Below are 13,311 nucleotides of genomic sequence, written 5' to 3' on the forward strand. Positions count from 1 at the left end.
CACAATGTAGGAGAAGATACCACAATGTAGGAGAAGATACCACAATGTATGAGAAGATACCACAATTTGGGGAGAAGATAAACAATGTATGAAAAGAAAAACAATGTATGAGAAGGTACCACAATGTATGAGAAGGTACCACGATGTATGAAAAGAAAAACAATGTTTGAGAAGGTACCACAATGTATGAGAAGGTACCACAATGTATGAAAAGAAAAATAATGTATGAGAATGTACCACAATGTATGAGAAGGTACCACAATGTATGAAAAGAAAAACACTGTATGAGAAGGTACCACAATGTATGAAAAGAAAAACACTGTATGAGAAGGTACCACAATGTAGGAGAAGAGACCACGATGTATGAGAAGAAAAACAATGTATGAGAAGATACAATGTATGAGAAGATAAAACAATGTATGAGAAGGTACAATGTATGAGAAAATACAATGTAGGAGAAGATAAAACAATGTAGGAGAAGATACAATGTATGAGAAAATACAATGTATGAGAAGATAAAACAATGTATGAGAAGGTACCACAATGTATGAGAAGATAAACAATGTATGAAAAGATACCACAATGTAGGAGAAGATACGGCAATGTAGGAGAAGATACCACAATTTGGGGAGAAGATAAACAATGTATGAAAAGATACCACAATGTAGGAGAAGATACCACAATGTAGGAGAAGATACCACAATGTATGAGAAGGTACCACGATGTATGAGAAGATAAACAATGTATGAAAAGATACCACAATGTAGGAGACGATACCACAATGTAGGAGAAGATACCACAATGTAGGAGAAGATAAAACAATGTAGGAGAAGATAAAACAATGTAGGAGAAGATAAAACAATGTAGGAGAAGATACCCTTATTGACATCGTACCATGCGATACAGGGGTGAGATAGTTCTTGATGTGACCTGAATGTGTGATATGTATTCCAGAGAGTGAGAACAATGGCTGTGAGGGGCAGGAATGAGAGTGTTATACCCTCCGCTAGCTCTCTGACACCACTCCAATGGCCTTAATTGTCACCCATCCAGTAGATAATGTGTGTTATTCATCAGCAATTCTTGGAATGCAGCCAGCACAGACACGGCTTGCAGGAGTGCACTGCATCTTGACAAAGGCGGATTCATGATACAAGGTTTTTTTTGTATTTTCTGTGATATTGTCACAGAGGACGCATCAGGGTAGAGACTGGCACCGACAACTGGTGATAACTGTGCAGGCAGAGAGCTTGTTGAAGGCATGATGTCATCGCGTTTCACTCTCAGATTGTGTCATAATTTGATCCCTTTAGGTTTTAACATTGTGATGTATTCGAGGTGACAGAGTGAGAGAGATGGAGACAGTGAGTGAAAGTTAGTGTGAGAATGAGAGAGCATAAAGTAGCAAGTAGGAAAATGAGAGAAAGTTTGTGTGGGAATCAGAGAAAGTGTGAGAATGAGAGAACATGAAACAGCAAGTGGGAAAATAAGAGAAAGTGTGAGAATGTGAGAAATTTTATGTGAGAATGATATAAATTTAATGTGAGAATGAGAGAAAGTGAATGAGAAAGTGTGAGAATGAGAAAAAGTTAGTGTGAGAATGAGAGAAAGTTAGTGTGAGAATGTGCCATCCACTTGGAATCTCACAATAAATTTTGTGAGAATGAGAGAAAGCACCTTCAAGTGTTATGTTCATAGCAGTGAATATCAAGTGTTATGTTCACTGCCATGAAAATATCACTTTTCTCAACTCCAGAAACCGTATAGTATGTAATAAATCCACCATTCCATTTTAAAAACTATATTAAGTTCAGGATTTACATCAGTAGCACTTAGATGACTTCGTTCATATTTGGTGTTTGCTTATAATTGAGAACACTTACAAGATTATGGACAACAATCTCTGGTTTATTGCAAGATGTTATTTATGAAGTTGTATGGTTTCTTGAAGACTCACCAACATCTGGAATGCCAATCAAACAGTTGACTAAAGGCTAGGACCATTATGTGTCTATTGGAACCACAACTAGCACAGCACTCTTCATGTCTAGGTAACAAGGCTGTATCTCTCTGTATATCAATACCAGCAGGATGGTATGTGTGGATAGGCTGTGAGAATAGTATTCAGTATTACCACTAAAAGATCTCAAAAAACAGTAAAGAAAGTTGCGAACCATTCATGCATTGCCAGTGATTACCTACTCCAACTTGTAAAACTCCCATCAAAGATGTGTAGTACCCACATTATAAAGATGTAACACCAGCATGAACCTGTAGCATGGCGGATGTACTGCTGCTGCTGCTGCTGTTGCTGTTGCTGTTGCTGTTGCTGCTGCTGCTGCTGCTTCTTATGTCAAGGGATGGATGCTCTTGGAGACTGTTGCCTTACACCATTCTTATGGTGTGGACTTAAGTGGGGTTAAAGAGTGAAATATAAGCGACATAAGACATTTACATTATCATAAGAAATCTCTGCTATAAGCACAGACCATTGCACAATTTTGATTATTTCATTAGCATGTGTCCATGAATCGCTATGAAATAGGGATGATACTGGGGGTTTTTTTGTGAAAAGGTGAGCGTATCCTGTCCACCAATATCATCCATCTCAAACACATGCAAAGGCATGGCAAGTTGTCTGTTGTTTCTCATTCTTTAGACTTTAACTGTAACATGACAATGAGTTGAGCCTGAAGCTTTAAGAGTGAGTGAGTGAGTTAGTGAGGTTTTACGCCGCTTTTAGCAATATTCCAGCAATATCACAGCGGGGGACACCACAAATAGGCTTCACACAAATTGTACCCATGTCGGAAATCGAAACCGGGTCTTCGGGGTGACGAGCGAATGCTTTAACCATCAGGCTACCCAACCGCCCCTGAAGCTTTAAGAAGATGAGTAGCATCATAAAGAGACACATATTTTTGTTCATTGCTTAAAAACCCCATTAATTTTGGAAAATAATCCTGTTGTGTGAACTCACAGACACCACATGTTTCATGTACGGCTCACTAGATGGCAGCACATCCCATAAGTGCACCAGGACGACAAGGGGATGCAACTCTATCTTGTACCATTCAATTAATTTCAAAGTCCTTTCAGCCATGATGGCATTTGTGTATCTGCATGAATAAACAGATTTCACGTAGTCGTGCATTTTCAGAACCAAACTAAATGAAGAATAATGTCGAAATAATATATGTGACATTGAGAAAAGCTTTACCCGTTATGGGAATGATTGCTGAACTTATACCATTGTCTGTTAGATTTTATCAGGTATTCTTTATTGTGGTTATTTCAGTGTATACTTGTATCTTTTCCTCCGCAATGCATATTGAAACCTATCTCTTCGGTACTTTCAAATAAATTGTATTCCAGGCATGTTTACTCTGACATTTTTCGCATCGTTACCATCACGACTAGAATTCCCTACTTTATGTGGTCATGAACCATCTACAAATTTTAATTTTGAATCCATATTTTTTCAAAAATCTAGATGTGATGATGTTGATTATTTTCATTAGATTACTGTAATTGCGTCTTCTTAGGAATGTGTAACCTAAAAGAACATAACGGATAATCTAATTTGTAAATTGATTAAGCAAATGATGTGCCAGGTTAGCGTTTGACGTCAGTACTAATATGGCAGTATTGAGGTTGAAACGAAAAGACACCACATACGTTATTAATGCAGTCTATTATTAGGATACTGTTATTTTCGATGTGTGCGTACATGGCGATCATATATTATTCACAAAGTTTCACAAGTGCCCAAGCAACAAAAAAGCACCATCCATCCGACGCCTCGTCACCTTCAGTTTGTGCACGTAGTTGTCTCCCCTTACACTCCCTTGCTGCTGTTATTGCATCGAGTCGAAGCCAAAGTCTCATGAATAATTGTGAGTTTCATCATGCAGTTTTCAGTGGAGGGCCACTTTTTATTGGAATTCTGAGAGCAGAAATCCCTATTCCATGGAGAACTCATGAAATTTTAATACCATCACTTTGTAAACTAATTTTCAGAAGTGCAATGCTAGGTTCAGCCTGGAGTGGGGAACACAAAGCTGAATTATGGAAACTAGCTGTAACTTTGAAGAAGGGTTGCGGGTTTTACAGGGTTGATATTCAGTCGAGAAAGTTTAATTTCTCTTTACGTGCTCCGATGGTTAAACCATCCGAGGATTACAATGACAATCAAAATGAGGCGGAGGATGTCACAATTTGGACGATAGTCTCCGCTTGCGAGATCAGCTCTTGCTAATAAAACCCCAGAGTCTGTCATCTTGTCATTAAAGATTAAAGAGATTGAGTGTATGCCAAAAAATATTGTAATTAAATATTTTTTTCTGAAACTAGTTGCTAAATGGCTGTTTTTACTGTATATATTCAGTAAGTATGTCCGGTTTGCGACATTGTGGGCTATCAAACTAGGTTTGGAGACTCTCAGGAAATAGGCCATATTGGTGTCTCAAGAGAGATGACTCAGATTATGCTTTTCCACAAAAAATGTGAGAAAATATTTCTCAGATGTTAATTTGTGTTCTTTTTCTCAAATTTTACCACTTGATGAAAACGTGATTAGGTCAACACTTTAAAGACAATAAAAAATAATCAGTTGAAATGGTTAACAGGTTTTTTAGACACTTTTCCTAGACATTTCCATTTTTAAAGTGTCTTTTAAGGAGGTTTTACAAAATAATGTGATGTATACTGAATAATTATTTTGTTTGATGTTTAGAGGTAAAGTTTCTGTTGGCTGTATGTGGCCCCAAGTATTATTTACCGTTGTGATTTTCAAAATCTTATTATATTAAATAAATTTATGGCTCTTTGAAGTCACCTTCAAATATGACTGTTTATGGAAAAACTCAACTAGTTTCTCCAATCACAACTGTATTCATGTCATCTCACTGTCACAAGTAATATGTAATAATGTAACATTGTTAGAACATGGCAAGAATGTAGAACTTATGTCACTGGTTCTTGAGTGGTGTTTGATTCTTATCATGGTATATGACAGTTACTGTACAGGTGGCCTGGGATATAAATAGGTGCAGGCATACGTGGTATATGACAGTTACTGTACAGGTGTGCTGGGATTTAAATAGGTGCAGGCATACATGGTATATGACAGTTACTGTACAGGTGGGTTTGGATTTAAATAGGTGCAGGCATACATGGTATATGAAAGTTACTGTACAGGTGGGCTGGGATATAAATAGGTGCAGGAATACATGGTATATGACAGTTACTGTACAGGTGGCCTGGGATATAAATAGGTGCAGGCATACATGGTATATGACAGTTACTGTACAGATGGACTGGGATTTAAATAGGTGCAGGCATACATGGTATATGACAGTTATTATACAGGTGTGCTTGGATTTAAATAGGTGCAGGCATACATGGTATATGACAGTTATTATACAGGTGTGCTGGGATTTAAATAGGTGCAGGCATACATGGTATATGACAGTTACTGTACAGGTGGACTGGGATTTAAATAGGTGCAGGCATACATGGTATATGACAGTTACTGTACAGATGGAATGGGATTTAAATAGGTGCAGGCATACTTGGTACATGACAGATACTGTACAGGTGGGCTGGGATATAAATAGGTGCAGGCATACATGGTATATGGCAGTTACTGTACAGGTGGGCTGGGGTATAAATCGGTGCAGGAATACATGGTATATGATAGTTACTGTACAGGTGGGCTGGAGTATAAATAGGTGCAGGCATACATGGTATATGACAGTTACTGTACAGATGGACTGGGATATAAATAGGTGCAGGCATACATGGTATATGACAGTTACTGTACAGGTGGGCTGGGGTATAAATAGGTGCAGGCATACATGGTATATGACAGTTACTGTACAGGTGGGCTGGGATATAAATAGGTGCAGGCATACATGGTATATGACAGTTACTGTACAGGTGGGCTGGGATATAAATAGGTGCAGGCATACATGGTATATGGCAGTTACTGTACAGGTGGGCTGGGGTATAAATAGGTGCAGGCATACATGGTATATGACAGTTACTGTACAGGTGGGCTGGGATATAAATAGGTGCAGGCAACATGGTATATGACAGTTACTGTACAGGTGGGCTGGGATATAAATAGGTGCAGGCATACATGGTATATGACAGTTACTGTACAGATGGACTGGGATTTAAATAGGTGCAGGCATACATGGTACATGACAGATACTGTACAGGTGGGCTGGGATTTAAATCGGTGCAGGAATACACAGTATAAGAGAGATTTAGATTGAATTGAATGACAGCTATGGGACTGAGCCAAACGTAGGTACTTGTCTGGTTCCACTTCTCCGATAAGGGTGTTTCCAACTTTTTTTATCACTGACATATATTCAAACACCATTTACTAAAGAGATAATCCTATTAATGAGTAGTTTGCACTGTAGGTAATGATGAGGGCTGATGTCCGTTACCAATCAGTGTCACTGTGGTACATGTATTGTCTCCCGAATGGTTAGATAAGCTCTTCAGTTGCTATGCGCTGACGTCCACAAATGGAATGTCTGCATTATAATTCCTTCCAAGTTAAACTGTTAATTTGCCTATATAAAATTACTCTGCAGCAAGGAAATGTTCTTCATCACAAGATTCAAGATATTCTTGTTTCAGATGATGATAAATACAGAAAGACTTGGTACCAAACAAAATTATCTACTTATCCATTTTTTCTTGTGGCTTCTATTCTTAGAAAGTTTGCCTGTTGGTTGGTTGGTTTGTTGTTGAACGCCGCACTCAGCAATATTCCAGCTATATGACGGCGGTCTGTACATAATCGAGTCTGGACCAGACAATCCAGTGATTAATGTCATGAGCATCGATCCACGCAATTGGGATCAATGACATGCATCAACCAAGTCAGTGAGTCTGACCACCTGATCCCATTATTCACCTTCTTAGGACATGCATAGTTGCCTTTGACGGCAAGCATGGTTTGCCTGTAGTCACAGACATACACTGTATATGACAGAGTTGCTGTGCAGTAAGGAGTTCGAGCATGTTCATTGTTTAAGGTATTCCGTATTTGCATCAAGGTGGATTGTAATTGGCGATCCTGGAGTGGAGTATAAGTGCTTTATTCCCATACATTCTGTACTAACTATACTTCTCAAAAGAAGTTAAAGAACACCCGATTCTTTCATGTTACTATTGTTAATCTGTTACTTCACTTCTTAACTTTTTTTGAGTAGTATGAAGCCTTTTCTCTTAAAAGAAAAGATATTAAAGTTAAATCTCATCAAAATTGGGTGTGTTCACATATTTGGTAGAAAAAGGGAGATAACATTTGTTGTTTAGATATCTAACTGCTTCAAATTAGCAAAGTAATTATATTAACTGCAAAGTGTAATGTACTATATGTTAATAGTTGATGTGTGGACCTCGTCGTAAGCATCACTGAAATTGATCCTGCTCTTTTTCTGCAATTCAACATATTCCAATCTTATTTCACCACTGAAAAAAGCTGTTCTGATTTAATGAAAAACACGTCTGATGTGTAGAATCAGCAGATGTTGTTAGCGCATAGCGGTGGAATTATACCATTTAATTCATCATAGACAAAAACGGCTGATATTTATGGAGCTAAAATGAAGATACCCCGTGGAAATAACTTGTTAATAATTATGTTTTAATTTCAGGATGTCCTTCCCCCATGTTGTCAAGTTTCCGGAACTGTAGCGGATCCCTCGTGTCGCTAATCCAGCATTGAGAGTACATTTCCTGTCCAAGCGTTATTACCAGGCAAGTCCGTAAAATGTGGAAACTTTTAACAGAAAATATAAAAAAAACTTTAATCACTTTTTGGATGTTTTAATTGGAGACTTCAGTTTAAGAGCATGCCACACATGCAAGCATTCCCAGTTTTTAGATTTTTTTACAATGAGGAGCATACAATGTCAGAATTAAATTGCACAAATTAATGAAATATGCAACATGGAAATCGTCAACTTCTTATTATGACAAATTAGGATTGACCAATTATTGTTTTGTTTTGACAATAATGTAGCCCTTTTGTGAACAACATTTAATGCCTAAAAGGTCACAGTGTCATGTGAACTTGAAGTAAATAAATCCTTTTTTAACAATCTTGAAAAAAACCTGTTTGATATAAAAGAAAATCATCTTTCATATTTAGAACGCAAAGAGATTCAGAAGAATATCAAACATGACACGCTCGAATGCTAGTTTATCTGTACATGAAAGAAAAAAAATCTTCATGAAACATTTCCTGTATAAATGATGAGGAAATGTAATTTCCTTAACACTTTGTCAGCCAAATCAGCATGGAGAACTCAAATATGATTTATATATTAATTCAAAATTAGCATCACATTTCAATTTAGTTGTTTTTTCCATGTGTTACCGTTTGTTGCCATATGGCACTAATATCGGTACCATCAACTCCAAGACGTCGCATGTATGTGTGCATTTTGCCAGCCCAGCGCTACTCTCAGTCTGGCAGCCTGCATTGACGACAACTGCCAGTCTTGTCAAAACAGATTCCGCTACAATTTTTAATTTAGCCTAATACAGAAATATGGACTTAAACCTATTTTATTGCAAAACATAATGGGTTTTTGACATTACTTCTTGGAGTTAAATGGGTCTGTAACCATTAGAGGGGCACAGGTGGCCCAGTCGTCTAAGGCACTGGAATTCTGCATGAGAGTTGTGTCCCTTGGGCATACCAGAAACCTGTAATCATTGGTTCGAATCCGGGTTAGCCCCTCTTATGTTTCTAGGTTTGTCAGCACCATACCCTGTGCTCGTGGGTGTCACCGAAGTGGTAAACGTCTAAGAACTGCATTAATTCAGGCTTTCATCCCACATTAAGCTGACATGCCATGATATAACTGGAATATTGTTCAAAGTGGCGTTTAGCCGAACTCACTTACCCACTCTCTCTAACTATTAGATCAGCTATCTCAAGTGTATGAAACTGAAAAATAAAAGATTTGCAATGAATGTGAAGAAAGTAGATCCAAGTTATGCCAGATGAACACATATGATAGGTTCATATCTGCAAAAATTTGCACTGGAAGGGATATTTTATTTATGGTCTGTTTCATGTTTGCAAGTTCAAAAAATATTTTCTTGTCTACACAAAGATATAGTGACTTGAGAGTAAGTTAAAGTTGCTACTACTTGCTGTATCCATGTATGGCATACATAAGTTACATCACATTTATGTGCATATTGATTGTGAAGAACTACGTGACATGCTGGCTGTTTCCTGGCTGGCTCTTGGCTGGTTCCTGGCTGTTTCCTGGCTGGCTCTTGGTTGGCTCCTGGCTTGTTCCTGGCATTTCCTGGCTGGCTCTTGGCTGGTTCCTGGCTGGTTCCTGGTTGGCTCCTGGCTTGTTCCTGGCATTTCCTGGCTGGCTCTTGGCTTGTTCCTGGCATTTCCTGGCTGGCTCTTGGCTGGTTCCTGGCTGGCTCTTGGCTGGTTCCTGGCTGGTTCCTGGCTGGCTCTTGGTTGGCTCCTGGCTTGTTCCTGGCATTTCCTGGCTGGCTTGTTCCTGGCATTTCTGGCTGGCTCTTGGCTGGTTCCTGGCTGGTTCCTGGTTGGCCCCTGGCTTGTTCCTGGCATTTCCTGGCTGGCTCTTGGCTTGTTCCTGGCATTTCCTGGCTGGCTCTTGGCTGGTTCCTGGCTGGCTCTTGGCTGGTTCCTGGCTGGCTCTTGGTTGGTTCCTGGCTGGTTCCTGGTTGGCTCCTGGCTTGTTCCTGGCATTTCCTGGCTGGCTCTTGGCTTGTTCCTGGCATTTCCTGGCTGGCTCTTGGCTGGTTCCTGACTGTTCCTGGCTGGCTCTTGGCTGGTTCCTGGTTGGCTCCTGGCTTGTTCCTGACTGTTCCTGGTTGGCTCGTGGCTTGTTCCTGACTGTTCCTGATTGGCTCTTGGCTGGTTTGTGGCTGGTTCCTGGTTGGATCATGGCTGGTTCCTGACTGTTCCTGGTTGGGTCGTGGCTTGTTCCTGACTTTTCCTGGTTGGATTCTGGCTGGTTCCTGACTGTTCCTGTTTGGGTCGTGGCTTGTTCCTGGCATTTCCTGGTTGGGTCGTGGCTGGTTCCTGACTGTTACTGGTTGGGTCGTGGCTGGTTCCAGACTGTTCCTGGTTGGGTCATGGCTTTTCTTGACTGTTCCTGGTTGGGTGGTGGCTGGTTCCTGACTGTTTCTGGTTGGGTCATGGCTGGTTCCTGACATTTCCTGGTTGGGTCATGGCTTTTCTTGACTGTTCCTGGTTTTGTGGTGGCTGGTTCCTGTCTGTTCCTGGTTTTGTGGTGGCTGGTTCCTGACATTTCCTGGTTGGGTCATGGCTTGTTCTTGACTGTTCCAGGTTGGCTCCTGGCTTGTTCCTGACTGTTCCTGGTTGGGTCGTGGCTGGTTCCTGGCAGTTCCTTGGTGGGTCATGGCTTTTCTTGACTGTTCCTGGTTGAATCGTGGCTGGTTCCTGACTGTTCCTGGTTGGGTCGTGGCTGGTTCCTGACTGTTCCAGGTTGGGTCGTGGCTGGATCCTGACTGTTCCTGGTTGGGTCGTAGCTGGTTCCTGACTGTTCCTGGTTGGGTCGTGGCTGGTTCCTGGCTGTTCCTGGTTGGGTCATGGCTTGTTCTTGGCTGTTCCTGGTTGGATTGTGGCTTGTTCCTGACTGTTCCTGGATGGATATTGGTTTGTTATTATTGCTGTTTCTGATTGGATCGTGGCTGTCTCCTTGTTATTCATGGTTGTTTTCTGGTTGGGTCATTGCTGGTTCCTGACTGTTCCTGGTTGTTTCCTGGCTAGATGGCATATACAATCTTTGTCCATGTATTCTGTTGAATGTCTTACCAGCTGACACCTGTTTGGTTGACATTTGTTAAGTACATTTTGCTTTTGTGAATTAGACATGAGATAATGATAAAACCTTCCGATAATCAGTATTTGTTTAAAGACTTCTGTGTCAGCGGAAATGGGCTAGCCCAGTGAAACCAGTCGCTGTGAAACCAGGTTAAAATCTCTCACTCACTCAACAGTTGTGTTTCAATTATTCTGTACAGTATACAGAATGGCTGACAATGATGGACCTGTTCCATGCTTGTCTTGTCAATAATTATCTCGTGTTTATTTTTCCCTGACATTTTGCACTCTGTGGTACCAGGTAACTTTCAACAAACATTAAGACAAGTTTTATTAGCTGTTGAAAAGGTTACTCCATAGCATTCGTGTTTAGAGTCCTGGAGTTGTCTGCCCTTGTGTTAAGTCAATATCCAGCCAGTAATAATGTAAAATAAACACACACACAAATGAAGAAAATGGCAACAATGACTGCAATAAATCATAAGATGTGTCTGTTAGTTTGTTTGTACTACTGACAGGATACATGGGACTGCTGTGCTGGAGGTGTCTCAGGTAGCCTTCATCATGCAGCCACCAAGTTCCTGGTATCACCCAGGTGTTAAAGTTGTACAGTGTTCCTGATGACTCTGTAGTAGAGTCTGGGAAATTGGAGACTTTCTCTCTACAGACTTGACAGAATTAGTGACAGAACTGGAGACTATTTCACTAAATCTATAGATTGACTTGACAGAATTAGAGACAGAACTGGAGACTATTTCACTAAATCTATAGATTGACTTGACAGAATTAGTGACAGAACTGGAGACTATTTCACTGAATCTATAGATCGACTTGACAGAATTAGTGACAGAACTGGAGACTATTTCAATGAATCTGTGGACTGACTTGACAGAATTAGAGACAGAACTGGAGACTATTTCACTAAATCTATAGATTGGATTGACAGAATTAGTGACAGAACTGGAGACTATTTCACTAAATCTATAGATTGACTTGACAGAATAAGAGACAGAACTGGAGACTATTTTACTGAATCTATAGATTGACTTGACAAAATTAGAGACAGAACTGGAGACTATTTCACTAAATCTATAGATTGACTTGACAGAATTAGAGACAGAACTGGAGACTATTTCACTAAATCTATAGATTGGATTGACAGAATTAGTGACAGAACTGGAGACTATTTCACTAAATCTATAGATTGACTTGACAGAATAAGAGACAGAACTGGAGACTATTTTACTGAATCTATAGATTGACTTGACAGAATTAGAGACAGAACTGGAGACTATTTCACTAAATCTATAGATTGACTTGACAGAATTAGAGACAGAACTTAAGACTATTCCTCTGAATCTATAGATTGGCTTGACAGAATTAGTGACCGAACTGGAGACTATTCCACTGAATCTATAGATTGGCTTGACAGAATTAGTGACAGAACTGGAGACTATTCCACTGAATCTATAGATTGGCTTGACAGAATTAGTGACAGAACTGGAGACTATTCCACTGAATCTATGGATCGACTTGACAGAATTAGTGACAGAACTGGAGACTATTTCACTGAATCTATAGATTGACTTGACAGAATTAGAGACAGAACTGGGGACTATTTCAATGAATCTATAGATTGACTTGACAAAATTAGCTACAGAACTGGAGACTATTTCACTGAATCTGTAGATCAACTTGACAAAATTAGCAACAGAACTGGAGACTATTTCACTGAATCTACAGATTGACTTGACAGAATTAGCGACAGAACTGGAGACTATTTCACTGAGTCTACAGATCGACTTGACAGACTCAGCAACTGCACATATTGTTCATGAAACTAGATGAGGAAATGCTGTGGGCAGAGGAGCCTGCTATCCACAGCAAACTGGGTACAGCCCAACACAAGCTTAATTCAGACCCCCTGCAGTGGCAATTAGTTGGCTTGATAAGCTAATTGAACATATGAAGCCAGGTGATGCAGTGGATCATGGGGTATCATCTTGCTGACAGAAATGTGTGAACCCAGTTATACATCACATTAATTCTGACCATCTTGGTAACAATGAGTGAACCAATTGGTAACTCACATTAAATGACCTCATGCAGATAATTAGTAAACCAATTGGCAGAGCAAATCAAATGTTAACTTGTTAACACTGCTTGAACCAAATTGTACATGGACCGAATTGTATGTCAAATCTTAATGTCATCCTGCTCACAAAGCATGATCCAGATGTACAATGTCATGTTGCTGACAGTCCATAAACCGCATTGTACAGAAACCATATGACTACTTGCTACCTATGCTTGAACCAAATTGAACAGAATACCATATGACCTCTTGCTAACTGAATTGAACCGATAACCAACAAGGCACGAACCTAATTGGTAAGTCAAACCAATGACCTCATGCTAACAAGGCCAAAACCCAA

General features: G+C 39.8%; 1 protein-coding gene across 1 annotated transcript; it reads right to left on the reverse strand.

Annotated features, from left to right (window-relative positions):
* Positions 1-9,254: 9,254 nt before the first annotated feature.
* LOC124141825 (flocculation protein FLO11-like) lies at positions 9,255-10,229 on the reverse strand. The gene is made up of 2 exons (XM_046509978.2): positions 10,123-10,229; positions 9,255-10,089 (listed from the first exon to the last, which is right to left on the reverse strand). The coding sequence occupies exons 1-2, from the start codon at positions 10,227-10,229 to the stop codon at positions 9,255-9,257; spliced, it is 942 nt and encodes a 313-aa protein (XP_046365934.2).
* Between the last annotated feature and the right edge of the window lie 3,082 nt (positions 10,230-13,311).

Source organism: Haliotis rufescens, unplaced genomic scaffold (assembly GCF_023055435.1).
Source record: "Haliotis rufescens isolate VD_foot unplaced genomic scaffold, xgHalRufe1.0.p SCAF_8, whole genome shotgun sequence".
Classification (NCBI taxonomy): Eukaryota; Metazoa; Mollusca; class Gastropoda; order Lepetellida; family Haliotidae; genus Haliotis; species Haliotis rufescens.